Genomic DNA, 24,705 nt, shown 5'->3' on the forward strand with positions numbered 1-24,705 from the left:
AATAAATGAGTAAATAAAGCTAGAATCTGGCAGTAATACACAGTTCTGCCACAACTGTGAAGGAAACTACAAGAGTAAGGCCCAGCAGGGTTTAAACTATAACCAGCTTTTACATGTAATGCTACCTTTGGAGATAGAAGTGTAGTATAATGTAGCAACTCAGTCTTCCCACAACTGTAAATTAAGTGACAAGACTAAGTTCTGAGAACAAACTAAAGAATGCAAACAGATTGGCTAAGGACTAAAATATGATAAAATGCAAAGAAGTAAAATTGTGCAGTGTAATACAGAACAAAATTCCTCCAAAAACTGCAAATTAAGAGACAAGAATAAGTTTGAAGAACAAACTAAAAATGGAGATAACTTTTTTGGCTAAAACGTGATAAAAAGCAGAAAAGTGCAAAGAAGTATCACCCCACAGATCACTATAAGGGCACCCTAATTATTTAAGCAAAATTGAAATACAAGCTTTTTTTCTCTTTCCTTTCTGATGAAAAGTTTGTTGTTCACAGTTCAGGGTTTTCCAGAAGTCTCCAAGTCTTGCAAAAAAGACCCTAGACTGGGACAGGTCTATGATGCATATAGAACTCTGGGTAGAGAGGGATTCAATCAAACAAAGCCAATATTGGAGCTATTTTACAAACATAACTCAGTGGGGTTAGTGCAGACACAAAGATTAAAGGTACAGAAAGACACATTGGAGTGCAACGTCTCTAAGCTACATAGCTAGGGGTAATTGACTAGGCTTAAAATGGCTCCCAAGGGCAGTTAGCTTAGTACAAATCTATGAACTGAACTATGAACTATGAACTAATAACCCCAGCAGGTTAATATATCTGAAACTTTAGCTTAATGTCTCAGTGGGATATGGGGCAGTCACAAAGAACAGCAGAGCAAAATGCACTAGAATGTAACTTTAAGCAGGTAAATGGTAAGCAGAATATAAAACTGTAAGGAGCAATACTGGAATACTGATACTAAAAGCACGGAAGATCAAATCATGGAGCAAAAAACACAACATTCTCACTACTGAAATTCTACTATAGTTTAAGGCGCATGACTATGTAGTAATTTGCCAGTAACACTGTTTATGAGAAATGTAGTAATAAATAAATAAATAAGGCTCAAATCTGGCAGTAATACACAGTTCTGCCACAACTGGAAACTGAAAGAAACTGCAAGGCTGAAGCCAGCAGGTTATAAAATATAACCAGCCTTTACAAGTAATTCTGCCTTTGGAGATAGAAGTGCAGTATAATGTAGCAACACAATTTTCACACAACTGCAAATTAGGTGACAAGACTAAGTTCTGAGAACAAAATAAAGAATGCAAACAGATTGGCTAAAACTTGAGAAAAAGCAGAAAGAAATACAAAGAAGTATTACCACACAGGTCACTATAAGTGCAACGTATGTATTTAAGCTGAATTTTTTTTTCTCCTTCCTTTTTTGATATAAAGCTTGTTATTCATGGTTTAGGGCCTTCCACACCTCTCCATGTCTTGCATAAAAGACCCTGGGTGGGGGTAGCTCTGTGCTGGTTATAGCAGGCTAGAAAGAGAGTGATCCAATCAAATAAAGCCAATGTTGGAGGTCTTTCAGAAACTTTATCTTAATGTCTCAGTGACGGTGGTGCAAAACCAAAGAACGGGGGCACAGAAAGCCACTAGAATGCAACCACTCAGATCTACAGGACAATGAACCCAGATATGTTAAAATTTCAGAACCTTTAGGTGAATGTCTCAGTGGAGGAGGGGGCAGACAGAAAACAAGGAACAGAAGGCAGTAGAATATCACTTTATGGAGGTAAATAATAAGCAGAATATGAATCTGTAGGAGCAAAACTGGAATATCAACAATGTAAAAGCACTGAAGCTCAAATCTTGGAGCAGAAAAAATAGTACTCTCACTATTGAAATTATACTACAGTTTAAGGCAGCAGACTATGCAGAAATGTATCAGCAATACTGTTTATGAGAAAATGCTGTAATAAATCATTAATCAAGGCTCAAATATTGTGGTAGTACACAGTTCTGCCACAACTGTTAATCTAACTACAACACTAAGGTACAGCAGGTTTTGAAATACAACCAGCTTTTGCAAGTAATTCTACTTTTGGATGCAAAAGCACAGTATAATGTAGAAACACAATCTTTCCACAACTACAAATTAAGCTACAAGTCTAATGTTCCAGAACAAACTAAAAATGCCAACAGATATATTTTCCCATAAAACAGAAAAAAAGCAAAGAAATATCACTACACAGATCACTGTAGGTGCAATTTAGATATTTAAGCAAATTGAATTAGAAGCTTTTTTATCTTTATTTTTTTGCCAACAAACATCTTTATTAAATGTTCACATATTACACAGGCAAGTTGGTGGGTGGGTGTCAAAATAGTAATTAGTAGAAAATGGAAATCAAAGTTTAGACCAATTTTACTATAAGTAGCGAAGGCAGTAACAGAGATAAGACAACTGGAATTGGGATTTTTAGAAAAGCAAGGGAGCAAACTGCATATGAAAAATGGGAATTGTGGGAGCAATACATGAAGAACAGGATTTTCTCTTTCCTTTTTGCTGAAAAGTTTGTAAATCAGAATTAAGGTTTTCCACACCTCTCCAAGTCTTGCAGAAAAAGATATCTACATATGATATGCAAGAGGTGTATGATGATGAATTTTTTTGTACTGTAACCTTGGCCAGAGTTGACCTCACTCTATTCTATCTTGAGCATCTGTGTTGCTCACTATAGCCCCATTTTGCTTTAAAATCACTAGCCATCCTAGCTTTTCTTAGAATGTGTAGCTGCTGTTTTTGTTTTCTCAGATAAAGTGCAAGCATCTGTCAACAAACTGAAAGCAACCAGAAGGCCTTGTGATGATCTTACTAGAATGTTGCTGCCCTGGACTTGGGATAAATTTCAGTCAGCTGAGCTTTATTATAGCGATAACCCACGCCTGGGTGTGGGTAATGCTGGATTTACCCACGGTTGGTGTGGTTTGGTACCGAGGTCAAAGCCCGAGGGACCAAACAAAGCCAACCATGGGTAAATCCAGCATTACCCACACCCAGAAGTGGGTTATTGCTATTATACAATGACATTATTTAAGAAAAAAAATAATTACTTTTCTTAAATAATGGCATTGCATAATGCCTCCTTGCTGCCCTTCCACAGCTGTCTGGTATTCCGCGGAAGTTCTGATGTACTGCGCATGCCTACGCAGTACATCAGAGCTGTGGGCAAAAGCAATGGAGAAAGCAAGATCTCTGTTGCTTTTTACTGTTTTGCTATGTTAATGGATTTAACATAGTGAGACAGCTTTAAAAAAAGTAACGGAGAATCTCCATTGCTTATTTTAAAGCTGTCTCGCTATGTTAAACCCACTTAACATAGCGAGACAGTTTTTTAAAAAGCAACGGAGAAAGCAAGATCTCTGTTGCTTTTTACAAACTGTTTTGCTATGTTAAATGGGTTTAACATAGCGAGACAGCTTTAAAATAAGTAACGGAGATCTCTGTTGCTTATTTTAAAGCTGTCTCGCTATGTTAATCCCATTTAACATAGCGACACAGGTTTAAAAAAAGCAATGGAGATCTCCGTTGCTTTTTTTAAAGCTGTCTTGCTATGTTAAACTCCTTTAACATAGCAACACAGTGTGTAAAAAGCAACGGAGATCTCCGTTGCTTTTTTTAAACCTGTGTCGCTATGTTAAACTCCTTTAACATAGCGAGACAGTGTTTTAAAAAAGACTTATACTAATGGAAAAAGTCCGGGCGACCAGACCTTTTTACATTAGTATAAGTCAATTTACAATGTGCACGCTGACCAATCAGCGTGCATGTTTTGGAATATTACAGGGGGAGGGGTCATGGTATAATAGATCTTTAAAACTCACAGCATACTGGTGATGAGATGGGTTAGCTGACTAATTAGGAGATCCAAAGAAAATGGGTGGATTAAAAGTCTAAAGAGAAGGAAGAAAAGGACAGAAAGAGGTGGAGGGAATATTGAGTGAGGAGATTAGAACAGGACAAGATGATGTGTAACTGCGTGATGATAAAGGATAATATAAATGCAATTACTGAGGGAGGTGAGAGTATTGTAAACTATGTGTAAAATGGAATGCAATTATATTTGATGCTGTATAAATGTACTTCAGGAGTGTTTGCAGAGTCTACATGAAGGCTGCTGTAATTGGTTGCATGATGATTTTCTTATATGGACTCTTTCTTGCTGAGCTTTCCCTTCATAATTAGACATGTTACTCTGAAGACAAGAAAGGCATATTCTGAAGTCAGACAAAAGACACAGAAACTCCTGTTTCAGAACTTAAAAATAATGGGGCTGTCAATCCTTTTCAGAAATTGCAGGAAGATATCTTTGAGAGAAAAGTGCTGTGTGTAAGTGCTTTTTACATTTCTATTTTGCACTTAAAGCCAATGATATGCAGGGCACAGTGTTTATTAGCCAGATGCAGACAACATTTAGCAATCAATAGATAGGTCATTCTGACCATTAATTATGCTTATAGGCCCTAGGGCCTATACAAGCCTAGCCATAACAATTCCCTGGCTATTTTTTCCCATACTATTTACTTCCCTGGACCTTTTTCTAGCAGGGCGACTGACGTGATCAACCAGGGTGAATTTCCTGTCTCCCATCCAATCGTCAAAGTTCCTTTTGAAGAGGGCCAAAGAGGCGCTCTGCTTGACATGTATGGGCAGTCTATTCCAGAGTCTGGGGAGTCTCTGGGACAGGAACCTATCCCTCCATCATGTTTTGTTTATTGTGATGATAAGGTTTAGATCCCTAGAGCATGTGGCTCTGAAGGATTGGGATTTCTTTAAGTGTAGCATGTCCAACAGCTCTGGGTATGACATGGCCTTGTATGTTAAGTAGAGATTACCCCTGAGTAGACGATATGTGACAGAGTATAGCTGGAGTTTTTTAACATGGTCAGCATAGGGTATCTGATTTAGGCCTGTGATTCTTTTAGTGAGGTATTTCTGCAGCCTTTCCAGTTGTTGCAGATGTCTTGAGAGGTACATACCAAATGGGGCATTGTATTCTATAATGGGTCTAGTGAGGGATGAATACAGTGGGACAATGACTTATTTTTTCTGGATGAAAAGCCCTTAGTGATGAGGTGTGCCACATAGATGGATTTCCTGACTGTTGTGGTGATGTGGTTATCAAAGGTGAGACCACTGTCCACCTGTGTCCCTAAGTATCTTATCACACTTTTGGTGTTTAGTGTACTGCCACCTATGTGGTAATTCACGGGTGTATGTTTTTTCCCAAAGGGGATAACTATACATTTCTTGGCATTGAGCTTGAGCCCGTGGCTCTGGCACCATTCATCTATTTCTGTAAGGCCCTTTTGTAGAGTATCCACATCATTTGGGGATTTAGCAATGGCTCGCAGTTTGCAGTCATCTCCGAACTTTGTTAGCCAGAGCCCGTTAGTGTTGGCCTGTACTTCAGCGAAGTAGATGCCAAACAAGAGTGGTCCCAGAACTGAACCCTGAAGTACTCCACTTGTCACTTGTCTGGAGCTGGATTTGGAGTCAGCTACTTTTACAGTGTGGTTTAAACAAACTTTATTATGCAACTTCAAATGCTCATGTCTGATGGTTAATTTATTGTTAAGGAATTATGCATTAAACCTGTGTTGCAAACTGCTTGCCATCCACCCGTGGATAAGTGACTGGCATGACCTAATTACTACCATTTAAATATGTCTGTCTCTTATTATGTTGTGCAGTACTGTTTAAAATCTACTTTCTAGAGTTTCATTTAATATATCAATCATTTGTTTAAAAGTGGCTTGGTAATATTGGATCAGTTTTTGAATGTTAACAACAATGTGACTGAATCTACATCACAATCAAACAGGATGTTGTTTGTCTTTCGACTTTTGCCAGTTAGGGGTCGCCACAGCAGAACTCTAGTCTGCTAATGATTGGCAGTTGGTTTTTATGGTGTCAAGTTGCCAGCCCGATGCCCAACCTTCAACGAAGGCACGCCCATTCAACGCATGTCTTTCGAACGTCTACTCAACCGTGGGGAGGCCATGCAGACTCCACACAGAAGGCACTCCCAACCCAAGCCGAGAATCGAACCGGAGAACCTCTTGCTGTGAGGCAACAATGCTACTGCTGCACCACCGTGGAAGTACTTCACAATCAAACAGGATATTAAACAAACAGGATTTTAAACAGAAACCTCTATCAGTATCACTGAAGGAAATTAAGGTTTTTCTTTAAGGAGAGCCTGAATAAGTCGAACAATTAATATTTTGCTGTAGTGTGACAATGTATATTAGTAATAGTTAATTACTCTATTACATTTATTTCCATCATTGCTGAATCAATAAACAGACAAAAGGGAAAAATAAGTATGCTTTGAATCTTTGCTGTATCAGCTTTGTGACAGCTTGTATGCAAGTGCTATAACCAGTGCTTTTCCAGGAAGTATAAGGCAGTTTTGAGTTTGAACGTCCTTCTTTTGGGTTTAAAGGAGGTACAGATTATTAGCCATTTTGTTTACTTTATCCTTCACCTTCTTCACGATATTGATCATATTCCATTACTAGTAATAGTTATTTCTCAGAATGTTCACTCATAAAAGACTTTGAATATGTCAACAAAACAAATGAAATAAAACTCCTTACCTCTTACAGATGTAGAGCTGTTTTTTTTTCAACAAGATTCTGTGAAAACATCAAAACGTTGTTCATGAACCTTATTATTACCTAGTTTTTCACTAATCTTTTTAATAGTGATTAAAAAGGCTATGTACATTCCACCTAATGCCTTTGTAAAATCTCATGGCATATATGAGACTTTAGGCATTTAATGACTTGTATATGGAGAGGTGTCTACATAATTTTGTGTTGGTCCTACACAGTCATTATGAAGAGTATGATACTGTCAATCACAGCATCCTTTTGGAATGGATAATATCTATCTGTCTGGTTTCATCTGTTCATCTGTTTTGGTTTGTGCCATACTTTTGGAAAGAAAGGTGACCTGTAGTCTACATTTCTCACTGAACTACTCTTGGGAATATGCAGTTTCTAAAGACTTTAATCTGAGGCTGTTGTTTTTGCAGTTTATCATTTATACTACCATAGGGAGATGTTAAGCTGGCACATTGGTTAGGGTTACTGCCTCTCAGTGCTTGATTATCCTATTTGGTCCTTGCCTGGGTGCCTTCTGTGTGGAGCCTGCATATTGTCCCAGTGCTCGCATGGGTTTTTGCTGAATATTGAAGTTTCATTCTAAATGTTAGAGATGTTCCACAGGTGAAGTTGCAGTCCTCTAAATTGTCCATAGGTATGTGTGCAATATGAGAGTAAGTATGTGTGGATAAGCTAATAGATTAAAAGGTTTATTATAGGTGAAAGATCATGAGGACATTTCAGAGCCTAGCAAATCTAATTTTACCCAGCAGTAAGTTCTTATGATTCCTAAAGGCCACAGCAGAAACTATGAGTGAATTTGCAAACACATTTTCACTATTTAAAAGTAGTTGCATTGTTTGATGGGAAAGGGAAGTTCATTCCAAGGGATACTTTGGGGAAAGCTATCTGTCCCTCCTGTTTACTTTCTGATAAAGCCTGAGATTCTTAGAGAAAGTATTAACAGTATTATCAGTTACTTACAGGTAAAGGAGGTTTTATAGAACTTTGTCTGTCATAACAAAAATGGTCTGGCAAATATCAAAATAGTGGAGCCTGTTACAGATAGATAATAGTAACCACTCTTTCAGTCTATCTGAACAGCTTACAGATCCCAGATCTGCAATCCCTTTGGCCAGGAATTGTCAAGGTCATCTGAGATAGGCAAGGTGTGTGTAGAGGTGCATACAAAAGTGGGGCATTGTATTTACTGAGGTCCTGATCAAGAGAAACAGAAGGGAATAATAACTTCCATGGATCTGGGGTATATACTGTTTGTGATTAGCTGCGGAAAATAAAAAAATTTCCTTGATATGATACAAACATAATGTTCAAAAGATAGCTCATTGTCAACCAAGGTGCTTAGATATCTTATCTGATAGCAGTATTAGTAACAGTAGCATTAATTAAGTGTTGGGGTAGCTCTATTTCTTAAATAAAACATTACATTTTTTTCATATTAAGCTTAATCAGTAAACCAAGTTTTGGCTTGATCAAGTCACTCTTAACAGATGCTGGTGTCAGCAGATGAGTTAATAATTACACCTAGTTTCCAGCTGGTGGGCAAATTTGTTTATCCTAAAATTTTTTTGTGTCATCTGTAAAGTCTAAAAAGGAATCCAAAAAGGAAACAACCCTGGACACCACCATCAGTGGCCTTTTGCATAGGCAAAATAACACACCATCCATTACAATATGGGTCCTATAATTGAGGCAGTTGGCTATCCAGAGTGTTATATAGAGGTTAATTTAGGCAAATGATCTTGTCTGTAATACCTGTGTGGGGTGTGATATCAAAGACCTTTGCTAGATACAGCTAAGCAGTTTGAACAGATTGACTTTTGTATGTGGCTTCAGTGACATTTTCAAAGAAGTCAACTAGCTTTAGTATTGAAGTGAAATTCTTTATGGCCCAGGGTTTGTAGATCACCAGTGTCTTATTTGTGAGCTTAGCTACGGTGTGTTCCATGACCATGCAAATGATTCTGGTGAAGCTAACTGGACCATAATCACCAGGATCTGTACTTCGTCCACTACTGTGGAGAAGTACCACTGTAATAGTTGCATTCTTCAAGTATATAACCCATGGATTGGCCACTGTTGAAAATGATATAGAGGGGATCTGGAAGGCTGCATTAAGCACTAACTAGGACTCAGCCTAGTATTTTATCTGGGCACATAGAGATGATGTCTCTGGTTTTGGGTAATGCATGATTAATGTGGGTGCGTTTTGTGGAATGAAAAAGGAGACAAGAGACTGGGGAGGAATATGAGCTAAATTAGTCTGCTCGTAAACTGACAATAACTTCAGAATCCAAATTAAAAGTAATATCCGGGATTAGCTATGCATAGAAGTGTATAACTTCTGTGTTTGCAGGCAAATCAAAGAAAGCCTTTTGACTATCTTTAGAAATGGTGGCATTATTTAATATATTTCTTGCTTTGCCATGTCTAATAGTTTATTTGAAAACATTACTAACCAGTTTAAAATCCCTTGTATAAGAGTTCCTTCGTGTTGGGCTGGACTTCAGAGAAGTAGATACCAAACAGGGGAGGACCCATGACTGAACCCTGTGGGACTCCACACATGACTGGTCGACAGTCTGAGTTGGAGTCAGCTACTTTTACACTGTGGGTTCTATCTGTGAGCCAGTTTGCAACCCACCTAGTGATATAGGGGTTGATTCCTGAGTAGGGAATGGTATCAAAGACCTTGGCCAGATCAAGGTTGGCTGTATGAACCAACTTGCCTTCATCCACAGCTCTGGTGACTGATTCAAAGAAGTCGACCAAACTGAGCAGGCATGATCTACCCTTCACAAAACCAAACTGTGTAGGATCCAGACTTTGGAGATTCCCTATATCCTTGTTTATTAGGTCCATGATGATGTATTCCATAATTCCATTGCTTTGTATATCAGACCCGTCAGGCTAATGGAGTGATAGTTCCCGGGACTGTAGTCGCTCCTCCCTTGCGGAGAGCGATGGCTGTAGCAGTGCACCATTTGGTAGGGACAAAGCCTGAGGTGAGGCAGTGATTGACCAGGGCACTCAGGTGAGATGACAGTTCACACTATACTTCATGTAGAACACACCTGGGGATATTGTCATGTCCCATAGAAGCTGTATTCTTGGCCTTGGACAGTGCTGTTTTAACCTGTGCAGAAGTAATACTGGGTGCCTGGCAATCTATATGTATACAGACACACACACACACACACAGACACACACACACACACACACACACACACACACACACACACACACACACACACACACACACACACACACACAGTTCTCCTCTTTACTGACATACATGAGTAGTAACACCACCCAGTCTGTGTTATTTACATCTTTTGCAAGCAGAGTCTGATTTAAGAACGGAATGTTAGTAAACATGAGGCTCGTGACAACAAATGCTAGAAGGCTGGCCACAGATTTAGCTAGAACATGCTGTGAACCAATAGCAGCAATAAAGAATGGAGTAAAAGGGGTGGAGTTTGATACGAGGGAAAGTATATAATTTTAATAAGTAAATAGAGCTGTAGGCATGCTAAGAAGTACAATTTTCAGGAAATCACATTAAAACACTGAAACTGAAGAAGTTAATAGTGTTTTGATAGTAAGCTACTGAGTGATATGGGTAATAACACAGAGCAGCACACAGAGGGTGCTTGGCATACCACACTATAAAGAGTTTACACACTTCCAACAACCTTGTAGAAGCAGTCAACATACCGCGCAATGAATAGTGAAGGAAAAAGAAAAGGGTCCCTCCTGAAATGTCATCACTCAAAATCCTGAATGCCAGCATGCCATAAAACAGACTGCAAATCCCAGAGAAAAGTCAATCTTGAACATTGCTCTTCTGCTTTAAATTTATTTTTTGCAGGAGGGCAAGCTCCCCACACACCCCAGACGTATATGCACCAACTCCAAGGTCATAATACCTCTGAGAAAATGGAATGTTCCAAGAAAATCTCGGACTTATGTAAGTCCATTTTTTCAGTCATTCAGTCTTCATGTTTCTGGACTTAGTTAAGTGGGTTCTGACATTTCAAATGATTATCGAAGAGAAGCCACAACAAAATTGCATATTGTACTTCACTGTAACAGTCAGACTGTGTTGTGAAATCTGACTACTGTGTCATGTTTAAAAGAGTCAGACTAGATGATTAATACTGTGCAATGCTGATGGGAGAGTTAACCCAAAAAAATCATAGATGCCACACACAGGTATGCTAGTCTGTTAAGGTATACCAAAACGAGAGAACTCAAAAGGGCAAGACAGACAAGGGAGGCATTGCATGGATCATAGTGCAACCACAGTAGAAACAGAAACCAGCAGTATAATATGATTAAAAGTGCACAATGCAGATGCAGATGCAAGAGCCATAGAAATGCAGCTACAATGTAGCAATTAAATGATCAAGAGCTGTAATGCAGCTATGACGAAATGCAGGTATGAGGTAGCAATTAAAACAGTCAAGAACTGTAATGCAGTTGTAGAAAAACAGAGAAGTATCTATTAAGTAGGACAGTAAGCTGAAAAAGAGGCAGACAGTAACAGTAGTGGTCTAAGCAGGTAGCTTAGAATGACAAATCAATAACAGCAATAAAACAGACATCTTAGGTGATTGGTCTGACTAGAAAAATGCTGACAAGCTTTGTTTACCTTGCGTCGGTGTGAAAAGAACAATTCAGCCTTACCAATTAAATAGTGTAGGAAGTGGGTTCACAGATGTGCATATTTATAGTGCAATTATATACTCAACTCAGCTCATGTAATGCAGTAGTTGGAAAAATGGTGAGTTTACTTTAGTCTTCTCCTGACTGTGAAACACTGAGTAACACAACACTGAGCAGCTTTTCTAGGCAGAGCACCAAGCCATGTCATGGTTCTTCAAATATAGTTAAAACCACAAAACATGCCAGATCACAGCCCACAATAAGCCCTCCTGTCATGAAAAGAATGCAGCAATGCCAGTTGTGAATTAAGCTGCTAGAACAAGCCACAAAGTTCTTGGTAGTCATTGATTCCTAGTTGGTGGAAAATTAGTTTTTTTTTAATGCTGTAGTTTGCTGATAATTAGGCACAAGGTACTGCCATGTGGAGCAGTTCAGCCAGAGTGTCATTTTTAAAGTCCAAAGTTTTAAATAGTTGGCTAGTCATGAAACCTGCTGCTTCACAGTCCACGGCAAGAAAACAGACTAAAAAATATTAGTACCCTCCTACTGTCACCAAGGACAAGCAGCAGCACCTGTTCTGAATCATGCTACAAGAACAGGACAAGCAGCAGGGCCTGTTCTGAATCACTCCACAAGAATAGGGACATGTAGCAGGCCCAGTTCTGAATCACTTTACCAAAACAGGGACACGCAGCAGCACCAGTTCTGAATCACGCTGCAAGAACAGGAACATGCAGCAGGCCAGTTATGAATCACTCTACAAGAACAGGGACAAACAGCAGTTTCAGTTTTGAATCACTCTACAAGAACATGTCACATAGATGTTGCTACTCAGTCATTCAATCCCAGTAGAGGGAATAAATTGTTTGTTAGCATAACCTTCCCCTTAATTGGAAGTACTGGGTAGTACATTATTGACCAGTGTAGCCAGGAAGAACATTCAGGATAAAGTTATGGCTTACATTCACTGAGTACTGAGATATGCACCAGTTCTCCCATATCCATGTATTGAATTAAGCTGGTAATCAATGAATGAATGAAGGAATAATGTGACAGCATTTTACAAAGAAGAGGAGGGGAAATAAATCACAGTCGTGCTAATGATATCCATTTATACCCCTCATTTTCTCTGGATTGAGGGGCTGTTATATCATTGCATGAGTAGTGTCTGGAGTCCATTCTCACTTAGCCTGGAGAGAACTGACTGAATCTTATATCTCTTAATGACTGAAAGGATTTTGAACCATGCAACACATTGCTCCTTCTAATTTCCAGACCTGTGTCCCAATATTATATAGAGCAGGAACTCGTGTCTAAGATGTGAAATTCTAGTATGAGTTTCAGTGACCATCTGAGATTTAAGGATTGTATATCAGCAGTTTTTAAGATATCTTGTTTTCATCTGAGTAATCTTACCTGCATTAAACATCATATACCAAAAGAGAATTTGAAAATTCTCCACTGACATTCTCTTAACTTGACTGTTGCAATGCATCTTACAGGTTCATAGGTTTCATAGGTGTTTACTAGGCTAATGGCCACAAGGTCCTTTTTAAGCCTAACCACGCATCCCAAATCTCTAACAAGTTTTGTTACCCTTGATAAGTGTAAGCAGAGGCTTGGGCAATGAAATATTTATAATCAGGGACCTGGGAGATGAACCATTTACAAGTTGCTTGTGTCTATTATAGATATAGGTGGCAAGTGAGGAATGAATTTCCTGTTCCTCATCTAATTGTCCAACTTACACTTGAATTGGGTTAGGGAGGAACTCTGCTTCACATAGATTGGGAGCCCATTCTAGAGAGAGGGTAGTCTCTGGGATACATACCTGTATCTCCAACAGGTCCTATTTATATCAAGGCGAGCCTTAAGTCTTTTGAATGGGTCATTCTGGTGCTGTTTGTTATGCAGTTATGCAGGAGGTCCATTAGAGTGGGGTCTGACAATACCCTGTATGCCCGGCATAAATGTCCCCTCAACAGCCTGTAGGAGACAGAATACAGGGATAGGGCCTTGAGGTGGTCTGCATAAGACATTTTAGTTATGCCCAATATTGTTTTAGTGAGGAACATCTGTGGACATGGCATTTGGTGGACATGCCTGTTTAGGTACATACCAAAATGGGCATTGTACTCAATGATAGGTCTGATGAATGTCAAATACAGTGGAACAATGACTTCCTTGGACTTAGGTGCCATACTTTTGTTTATAATTTGTGCAACATAGAATTATTTCCTCACTACTGTACACACATGATGGTCAAAGGATACATTACTGTCTACATGTGACCCTAAGTCCCTGACTACTGGGTGAACTCTAAGAGGTGTGTTGTCAATATGACAGTGGGGGTAGATGACTTTGCAAAGGATACTGTTATGCATTTCTTGACATTTAGTTTTATTCCATAGCTCTAACGCCAGTTGTTTGTCTGTGTCAGTGTAGAATTCAATGACTGCTCCTAATTTGCAGTCATCAGCAAATTTAGTAAGCCAGAGACCATTGCCTTGACTTCAGAGACCGATTCCTGAGGGACTGCACTTGTGACTGACCTCTTTCTATTTGTGGACTCCCCAGTTCTAACTTCCTGGGTCCTGTCTGTGACTCAGTTGGCTATCCAGTGGGTGACATATGGGTTTGTACCTAATCTCGTGTGTTTGTCAACATTGCCTGAGTGGGATATTCTGTCAAATGCTTTGGCCAGGTCAAGATAGGCAGTGTGAACCATTTTTTCCTCATCCATTACTTTGGTAACCTTCTCAAAGAAGTCCACCAGGTTGAGTAGGCATTACCTGCCCTTGATGAAACCAAACTGGGTTGAGTCCAGTGTCTGCAGGTTTACTATATTGTTATTGATCATTTCCATGATAATTCTTTCCATGGCTTTGCATATAAGACTTTTGAGACTTATGGATCTGTAGATGGCCCACCTTTGTGCAGACGGATGACTGTTGCTGTTCTCTATTCATGAGACACGAAGCCTGTTTGGAGGCTACAGTTAAATAGCAATTCCAGAGGGCTTGAAAGGTCATGTTTCATGATATTTAGAAGGCATCCTGGGATATTGTCTGGGCCCATTGATGCAGAGTTCTTGGCCTTAGAGACACCATTAAGGACCTGTTCCCTGGTTATAACAGTGGGAGTTATATTTGATGATTGTAATTTAACTTAAACATTTTAAAGATGACTCCATCTGGTGCAAAATTCTACAGCTACATTATCAAAAAGCTAGGGAGTCTACAGTGGCTGCCAGTGACATTGTGAATGCAGTCTAAGTTCTTTGTGCTTATATAACCAGCTCTATACAGTATGAGTCAAAACAATGCTCAGGAGGTCCAGGTCCCTTGTACACCAATCCATACCCTCCCCCCACTTGGTAAGAAACTTTACAAATGTTATAGTGCTCATTTGGGAACTTCAGGGTATTGTTCTTTCTCTTTTCTCACCCCCCCCCCCCCCAGCCATGTGGAATTCATTACCTTACACACTTTATTCGAGTTGCCCTGTGACTTGCATACATGCAACTCCACCAGTAAGAGGCTGTTACTTAAGATTACTGACAGAGGTCCATGAAAAGCAAAGTAATATGTGTGGGAATGGACTTTTACTGCACTTTTTTATATTTACTGTAGGTAGGACTGGAGAACATTCTGTAAGGTCTGCAGGGACATGTAAAGGAAGAGTATCTTATTAATAAATATCTACATAACTGTATCAGAAGACTGACATTTCATGATACCTTCAGCTTGTGGCATTTGCTTTTTATTTAAACTTTTTGTAGCATTCCTTATTTTAATTACTTGCTTGTAGCCTCTGCTGTGTATAATATCTCATGCCCGCAGTGTTTATTTTCAAAGTGATTCTATGATTTAGAAATTGGAGTTAAAATTCACTAATCAGTATTTTGGTAATCAGTTAACCAAAAAATTGGTATTAATAATCCTTTGTTTTATATAGTGCAGATGCAGATTTTGACTGCAGAACATATTTTTGATTAACTTGCAAAATTATCACTTTTTTATATCCTCAGGTCCAGTGGGACTGTGTGAATCCTAAGTATAAAACAAAGAAGAGACATTATAAGAATTCTGGGCTTGTCATACTAACAGATCTTAAGGTAAGTGTCTAATCTGAAATAAAGTTATCAGCAAACTTTTAACCCTCCTCATGTAAAAAAACAATGAACAAAACATATTTCACCTGACAGAAGTGCCATGTTGAATATATCTACAGATGTGCCTTTGAAATCAGGTGCGCAAACAATTTTCATACTTTGGAACATTAACTGCAACATTTGATATTGTTACTACATCATTAATTTTATCCATGACTCACTGAGGCCTGGTGAATGGTGGGGCTTAGTCTATCTTTGCTGTTTAAGATAATAAGATACTGTTTTTAAAACAAGTAATTCCCAATAAATTACCCCTTTATATTTTCAAAACCTTACATTTCCATTATAAAAATGAAAGCTGTATTTAAAACATGATGAATTACACTTGAAATCCAGAAGCTTATACAGATACAGTATAGAATGTAAGTTTAAAAAGCTAGAGCATTTAATGCTATTGATAACAGATTTATTCAGATTAAGAAATATTGTAGCACTCAGTAAAATGTATTCTTCACTTACAGTGGAGGAAATACAGAATTGCTATTATTCAAATAATAAGACATATCAAGCTAACTGCACAACTTAATTGTATTGTGAGACATGAGGCAAAGGAAATAGCTCAATATATCTCAGTATTGTTAACGTCCTACTGTTTGACATATTCTGGAAGGTCTCATTCCTATTATAGCAAACAAACTTTATAATTATAAAAAAAAAAAAAAAACTCTAGCAATTTTATAAACATATATTTCAGTATGTGGAAGAACATACACACTTAGAAAAGTTCTCAAGCAGGGAGCTATGAAGGGAGTGACATCAGTGAAGCCCTTACAAAGGTGAGCAGTAATTTTGGAATATTGTTGCGAAACACTGATTAAACAGCACAGTTTTCCTAGCTGTATTGCTAACTGTCTTCTGCTCTTCATTTTTGTATGGCACTCCTATGACAATCAAAAGTCTCTCCCAGCATTCTCAGCAGATTCAGTCTTTACTTCAGGTCAAAGGGAACTGGCTTTTCTGTTTGGATTCACTCATACCTGGGCAGTGAAGGTAAAATTACCAGGAATGTGATGTCATTCTGAAAGGGGCAGGACTTTTTCTTTCACCCTATTGCCTCCCCTTCTGTGATGACATGTACACTTCATCAGGCTGGGTGGGTTATGAGAGGTGCCTTGAATGTGATCCAACCCAGGTCTATAGGTGACCATACCTGCTCGGCTGTCTCCCACCCTCCAGTCCTGGTGTTCCAATAAAGAACTGCTTGCACACCTTTCCCCCTTCAGTATGGCATGCCTATCCACCCTATAATGTCAGATATCCAAGCCAGTTATCAAACATGAGTTGCCTGACCCATTGTCAGGGCTTTATCACTCTGCACTACTGGCAAGGCATGTATTGCTATGTTTAATAGACTGTCTGACTCATGTGGCTTCTACATTAATATTCAGCAGATGAGGATGGTGGAGGCTTATCCAACAGCTTTTAGCCGTTCTCGTTATCTCATTGCTGTTGCTGCTCACTTTGCAGCTGGAAAACACTGTCTATAGTTCAGCTGCTGCAATCCTGTATAGGATGTATAGGATGCAGGTCAGTTTGAGTGAATAGGTATAGTATACAGTAAAGTTCTGTACTGCATATTTATGGTGCAACATTACCTTTCTTAAGCATAACATGCGTCAGCCCTGTTAGTGCTGGCTTTCACATAAACCACTTAAGGCATTATCTGCTATATGAGGATGTTTTGTAGAGTGAATTTTTAGTACAGAAAACCCATAGGACTGGTGACTGACAGCAGCCCTTAGTTCTGTAATCGACCGTTTAATTGGGACACTGCGTGCATGAGTTTGACCACATAGGACATATGCAGACAGTAAATGGGACACTGCATCCTTTTGGATCATGAGACTGCAAGATAGCAGTGGCATATTAAAGAAACAACAATTTAGTTTATCTTAAAGCAGGCTTTTCGTTAGTCTTCAGTGTTGTGTAAATTGTCAGAAAAGCTTTTTTGAAACCCAGATAAATTCTCTTATCTTTTAGTATAGTGTCCTTGATATTAACTATAAACTGTAGTTTTAAAATAGTTTACTTTGCAGAAGTGTTGCAGTTGTAAGAGGGTGTAGAGATGAATATTTTTAAAAGCTGGCTGGCTGAAACTAGTAATGTTATAATATGCTGTAGTATTAGAAAGTCTTTTAGCCAGTTGAATTTACTCTTTGAAATTATTACTTAGATAACATAAATAATGGGCATCTATGATCTGTATTATGCTAGGATGTCTGATTTGAAGCTTAGGGAATAAGTCACCATGACAAATTGCTAACCTTATAACCAGTGTATATGTTACTGTCATTGTGCAATTACCTTTTTACAGTATTAAGTTGGGTCTCAATGTGCAGTCTGGGCCTTATTTTTGTAGTATATGGTCTATCTGCAGCTAACCAGAAATAACATGCAGTAAGTTCACACTTATGCTACTCTATAGCTTTTGCTGCTGTTCTAAAACAATGTGAACTTAATGAAAAAATCAGTTACATAATCAAAGTGAGAATTTTCTAAGACATATCACATTGTCAGTACCATATGCAGCAATCCCCATTACTGCAAAATGCCATGAAAATTAATTCAGCCCTACATAACACATTTCTAATTCAGTCTTAGAAGTTTAGATCACAATGTCAGACAACTGTTACAATTTGCATAGTAGGTATATAATACATATAATAATTTAAAGCTTATTAAGAATTTAAAGAGACTGTGTAACCCAGTTTTATAACAGAGGTATGGAGCAATGACTATGGCCAAGATGACCTGAGCTTTATTCACAATTCAAGTGCATTATAACTTTCTATGGCTTAATTATCTTGAAGGGCATTATAGGTTCTACTTGTAGCCCATTGCTTTTTAATAAAGACTGGAGAATACTTCCTGGTTGTGAGCAGGCTATATTTAGTGTTAGAAGGGAGAGGGCATGATTTGCAATATAGGCAATACATTTTCACTTCACCCTAGTTAGGGCTTCCTTTCAATACTGTGCAGTATAAGACCAGTCATTTCATGCTTAACTCCATACTCCAACCCCCAAGGAATGTAGGAGTGGTTTTCTTATAAAAGGGCAGGGTGATGACACCTCACTTTCCTTGAAGTGGGGGAATGCCTCCTGTCACAAGGCTCAGGCAAGAATGATACACGGCAGATGGCAGTGGCAGGGGCAACAAAAAAAAACAGAAAAAATAATATTTATTATTTTTATTTATTTAACATTTGTTGTCCGGGAATGTCTGACTAGGTTCCACAGAGCCTGTTTTCAGCGGAGGCCCGGGGAGAAACACTCCAGATGCATGTCTTTGGAATATATTGGCACACAGTTTAAATAATAAATGAGTGTGGAGGTATGTGTTTTGCAAAGAGGTTTTATTACATTTTTACAGCTCTGTTTTTCAAGCAATAAGCTTGAAAGTACGCTAGAAGTAAAATGTCAGACTAATGCTTACAGAGGTGTCTAAAAAATGAATAGTTCCTTTCATTCCCATTAGCCGAGAAAATCAGATTAACTGCATTGCAAAATTGTTTAAGAAAATCAAAAGGATGGAAAAAGTTTCACACTGTGATACATGCAGCACCTTTTTCTGTACGAAGAAAGGAAATAGTTGTCTGTGAATAAAGTGCATCAAAATGGAGTAGTATTAATAATGTGAGGTTTTTAAGGTAATTTTATCATAAAACAGCAGGCTCCTAAAAAGAATGTGATGACTCAGTAATAACATACACTGAGACTTATAGATGAGTTCAGACATACAAAATAAACTCAAACATAAGCATAAATGCTTCATATATATATATATATATATATATATATATATATATATATATATATATATATAAAAAATATAATTATAAAAGATTTTTTTTTTATTTACATTTTGAAGTTTCAAAACTTCAGTCTTGTGGTCTCTACCATAAGAAATTTGAAGTCTTGAAACTTCAAAATTTAGAAGTATACACGACCCATATACATATGTATGTATATATTTATAAAGATGCTGTCCGGTTCGATTCTCAGCTAGAGCGTCTTCTGCATGGAGACATGCGTGAATGGGTGTACCTTCGTTGAAGGTTGAGCGTCAGGGCTGGTAACTTGGCATGTAAAAATCAACTACCAGTCATTAGCGGACCGGAGTTCCGCTGTGGTGACCCCTAACCGGGAAAAGCCAAAAGACACAACAACATATATATATATATATATATATATATATATATATATATATATATATATGTATATATATATATATATATATATATATATATATATATATATATATATATATATATATATATATGTGTGTGTGTGTGTGTGTATATATATATATATATATATATATATATATATATATATATATATATGTTAATTTAACAATTCTAAAAGCTTTTTGAAGAGAGTTCTATCTCATACTGCATTATGTCGATACATTACAGTGTTGGCAGCTAAAAGATCAAGTACAAAAGGTCAACAATTAAAATGTCAGCAGTCAGCTACGCATGTGTCAGTGAAATCCTATCACATTCAACCCCCCCCCAAAAAAAATTAATAATAATAAAATGTGTGCTAAACCTAACCCTAACCTTTCCCCTAGCCCCAACCCTATGCTTTAGAAAGAACCCTTTCCATAACACTACAACTAGAGAGGACAGTCAGACACAGCTCACATACACTGGTAGACATGCACAAACGTTTTTCCTTTTGATACCTCTGGCACTTGAAAAGAATGCTTTCAATGGATTTCCCAAGTTCAACTAATTGACTGCTTGGTGAAGTGTACCCATATGGTCTTAATTACTTTAAAGTCTTAGCTTTTATACAATTCATGGCTCTTTTTCCTTGATTATTAAGGAGTCTCAGCTAGCAGCATTATTGCTCACAATGTAACTGTATTCCCTGTATTTTAATGTTTTTCTTTATTGGTAGGCTGGATGGGAGACATTATACTAGTAGTAAAAAATCCAAAGCCTGGAAACGTTGAGGTAAAATGCAGCACTTATTCCAAACAGGAAAGAAATCACAAAGCTTTCAGGATCAACCCTTCATCAGTGTATAAAAAAAAAATCAAATGCCATCATTTAAATAGTAAATTCAAACCATAAAACTAATCACATGACACAGTTGTATTAAGCACTTCAGTTTAAAGACACATATACAGGTAAAATGTTACTGAAAGTCAGAATAGCCATAAAATAAGTAAAACATTTAACTAAGACCCATCCACACAAGATGTTATTTCAAAGTTAACTGTCTTCTTTTTAACATAGGTTTAATGCTTACTGCTATTTAAAGCTGGAAAACAATCCACTTCTAAAAGTGTAATCCATGAGTATTCACATGCTTCTAACTCATTATTAAGACTCCCCATTTTCTTCTGTCTGACGTCAATCACTCTAAAGTTAAATGTTTGTGTACTTCCTTTCTCCCTTATACGCTTACCCAAAGCCTTAGTTGCTACCCTTCTATGTATTTCGGATTTGTGTTCAATAATTCTGTCCTTCAACCTTCTTGTGCATTTCCCAATGTAGAATGCTTGACGCACCTTACAGCATGCCATATACACAATGGCAGCGCTATTACATGTTGCAAAACACCGTTAAGTATATTTCTTCTTAGTGTTAGGATGTATAAATTCAGAACTTGTATTTATAGCATCACAGCATATGCAATTATAACAAGGAAATCTTCCCTGTTTTCTACTTATGTTCAACTTGTTATTATTTTTAAAGTCCTTATTACATCATCTTTGTTTCAAATTCAGACAGGTACGATATGAGAACGCCTGGGCCTCTCCAACTATTTTGATTATCTCAGGCATGTTTTTAAGAATACCCCAATTGTTTCTAATAATATTCTTAACACCCGCTGATCTACGATTGTATGCGATATATATATATATATATATATATATATATATATATATATATATATATATATATATTATTTTTAATAGAATTATGACCCGAATTAACATGGCTAGTTTTAGAAAAGTGATGTCTCACTTTGCCTGTTCTTTCCATGACAACTTCATCTGCTGTACATCTTAATAATGAGTTATTATATCCACAGCATTCAAAATCTGTGACCATTCTATCCACTTCCAATATAAAGTTGGACTCATCTGTGTTTAGTTGACTGGCTCTTAACATTTGTCCTTTGACTACACCCTTAAAAGTGTGTGTGGCATGCATACGCTTTCTGTGAACATATCAGTTGGAGTGTACCTCTTTTCTGGGTATCAAAGTATTAATATCTCCACTAATTTAGTTAGACTAACATCCAGATAACTGATAGAATGAATGGTGTTACAAATACAATTTGAAAATAGAAGGGGTGGTGATATTAAACATCTAACAGAGTTGAATGCACTAAGATGGAAGGCTGATTTACAAGCGGATTGTCAGGCAGGTCTGAATGGATATATACCTTTAAAACCTAGATTAAGAGGGCATAGGTCCCCTTACTGACTTTTATTGGTTGTTTGCTTTTTGAAATAGTTGATGTCAGTGATGTTTTATAGATCTGAAGAAGAGCAGTGGCTTGAAAGCACTTATCTGTTTTAATAAAAGTTTTATTTTGCCTGCCATGGTGGGTCCAGTGGGTTTTTGCATTTTTTATATGATTTGTATTTTCTTCTGGTACCATTGTGAACCTTTGATACACCTGTGGCTGTTGTGGACATATTAGTAACGTTAGTAACCAAGTACATTTCCGCAAAATCCAAAACAGAGCTATGACAGCTCCAAATAAAGGCTGCATATCAGTTAAGAAACATGCCAATGGCCAAGTATAAGGCCATTGGCATTGCAAACAGCCAAAAAAATAAAACAATCAACTTTTATTTATTTTTTTAGCCGATCTCGGCTGTTTAAGCATAGGGCAGTGGTGCCCAAATGGGATCGGGGGGGGATATCAAAATAAACCTAAATTAAGCATTCTAACTAAAATCACTATTCTGCCTTGCAAGTCAATGGCAGCAGAAGACAACATGGCCAGTGAGCAGTGGTTGCTAAGGGGGGAGGCTCAGTGTGAGACATGTAACTATGCATTAGCAGGCAATCCTATGCAAATGAGGGGAATGATAGTGAATCCCGGTTTTCACCATCATGCTAGTCAGGTCCCAACAGTGTAAGAGTAGGAATAGCTTGGTGCAAGCCTAGGAGTTAGCTGACATCATGGGGGTGTGTGTCAGGTATACTGTAAGCGGATTGGAGCCCTGTCGCTTGAGTTTGCACCTAGCTTAGCACAGCTAAGCTAGGAGGTGTGCCTGAATCTGCCTAGCACTCTGTATATTGCCTAAGTAGGTGTGCGCACCATGCACTGGGTTTTAAAGGAAGAAAACAAAAGTTAAACCAGGAAATAGCAGCACTGTGCACATTTGAGCACTCTGTTTGTGCGGCACACACCCAGTCTTAAATAGGAAGGCAATGGGAAGGGAAAACAGCAGTAGGAAGGTAATCTAGGATAGCTAGCATAGCTGACAGGTGAAATGAATCAGAATCAGCCAATTACACAGGCAGCAGACCAGCCCAGCCCAGAACACTACTATAAACTATGCAAACACCTTCCTAAGGAAATTCACGTCAGTCACCCTGCTAGACAGGGGTCCAGGGAAGTAAATAGTGTGGGAAGAAATAGCCAGGGAATTGTTATGGCTAGGCTTGTATAGGCCCTAGGGCTGATAGCCTAGTACCAACCTATGAACCTATGAACCTCTGTTTTTTCCCACACTCTACACCACTGGTGTAAACAAGTAGAGAACTTTTAACACTTACAACAGCAAAATGATAGGGGCTGCAATAGCTATCATACAACAACTTGTGGAAGAGACTGAGGGCGGTGAGGATGTGAATGCTGTCGACCAACCCACAGTGAGGAGACAGAGAAGAGTGTACATACTCAGGGTAACCTACCAGGGGCTACATGAGCTGGAGATAATTGAGCGCTATAGGGTGGACAAGGACCTCCTACAGCAAATTGTTGAGCTGTGCAGGCCACACTTCACACACAGAACTAACAGAGGGGAACCCATCCCAGTGGATACCAAGATATGTGTAGGCCTAAGAATACTAACTACAGGTACCTTCTAAAGGCCAACTGGGGATATGATGGGGATCTCACAGGCATCAGCATCCAGGGTACTCTACCAGTTCCTGGATGCCATGTCAGCACATGTTGGTGAGCATGTATATTTCCCCAACACTCATGAGGCATTGGCCAGCAAAACGCAACTGTTCCACCAAATAGCAGAATACCCTGAGGTAGTGGGTGCTATAGACTGCACGCACATATGTATCAAAGCGCCACCTGGTGAGCAGGATAGGGTCTATATCAACCGCAAGGGCTTCCCCTCAATCAACTGCCAGGTCATGTGCGATGCCCAAGGCATAATAATGAATGTATGTGCTGGCTGCCCTGGAAGATATCACGATTCCCACATCTGGCATCTGATGCAGCTGTACTAGAGATTTGCCAATGGGGACATCCATCACGGTCAGCTAGTGGGGGATGCTGGATATGCACTGGAGCCGTGGCTGATGACACCCATCAGAAATGCACACACACCTGAACAAGAACCCCATAATGAGGCACAAGCACAGACCAGAATTATAGTAGAGTTTTTGTTTGGGATGCTCAAGTCACAGTACCAGTGCCTGGACACATCCGGTGGAGCCTTGCAGTACTCACCAGCTACATGTACCCAACTTGTCCTCGTATGTGCCATGCTGCACACTATGATCCTGTAGAAACAGCTGCAGCAGGAACAGCACGGGGCAGGGCCACACATCCCCCCACCATTGCCAAGGCCTGCACAGGCACAGAGTGACTCGGAGGAGGAAGAACCTAATCCTGTCCAAGTAGGCAGAAGGAGGCGTGCCCAGTATGCCCTGGCCTTGACAAAGAGGCAACACATAGCACATACACTGACACAGGAGGGACCCAGGGAATAACATCTCTCTCTGACTCTCACATACAGTAAAAGGGATGCCAAACATTACACTACCTGTGCTCAACCATGTGTAGGGAGTGTACTATGTGCATCTGGCATAGGCAGCCCTGCAACACCACCCTCAATACTGTGACATCCACAAGATAAGTGACTCACACATGCCAGTCGGGGGGGGGTAACATATCCAACAACAGTCACAGTAGTAGGATAGGTGCAAACAAACACA

General features: G+C 38.7%; 1 protein-coding gene across 1 annotated transcript in view; it reads left to right on the top strand.

The window, feature by feature from the left end:
• The window catches only part of CPNE7 (copine 7), a 2,789,522-nt gene that overhangs the window by 2,042,281 nt on the left and 722,536 nt on the right, over nucleotides 1–24,705 (top strand). Inside the window, exon 9 of the mRNA XM_044081847.1 lies at nucleotides 15,406–15,492. Within this exon, the coding sequence (XP_043937782.1) occupies nucleotides 15,406–15,492 (87 nt within the window). The remainder of the gene's footprint in view (nucleotides 1–15,405; nucleotides 15,493–24,705) is intronic.

This window comes from Protopterus annectens, chromosome 8.part1 (assembly GCF_019279795.1).
Source record: "Protopterus annectens isolate FY-2018-M chromosome 8.part1, PAN1.0, whole genome shotgun sequence".
Classification (NCBI taxonomy): Eukaryota; Metazoa; Chordata; order Ceratodontiformes; family Protopteridae; genus Protopterus; species Protopterus annectens.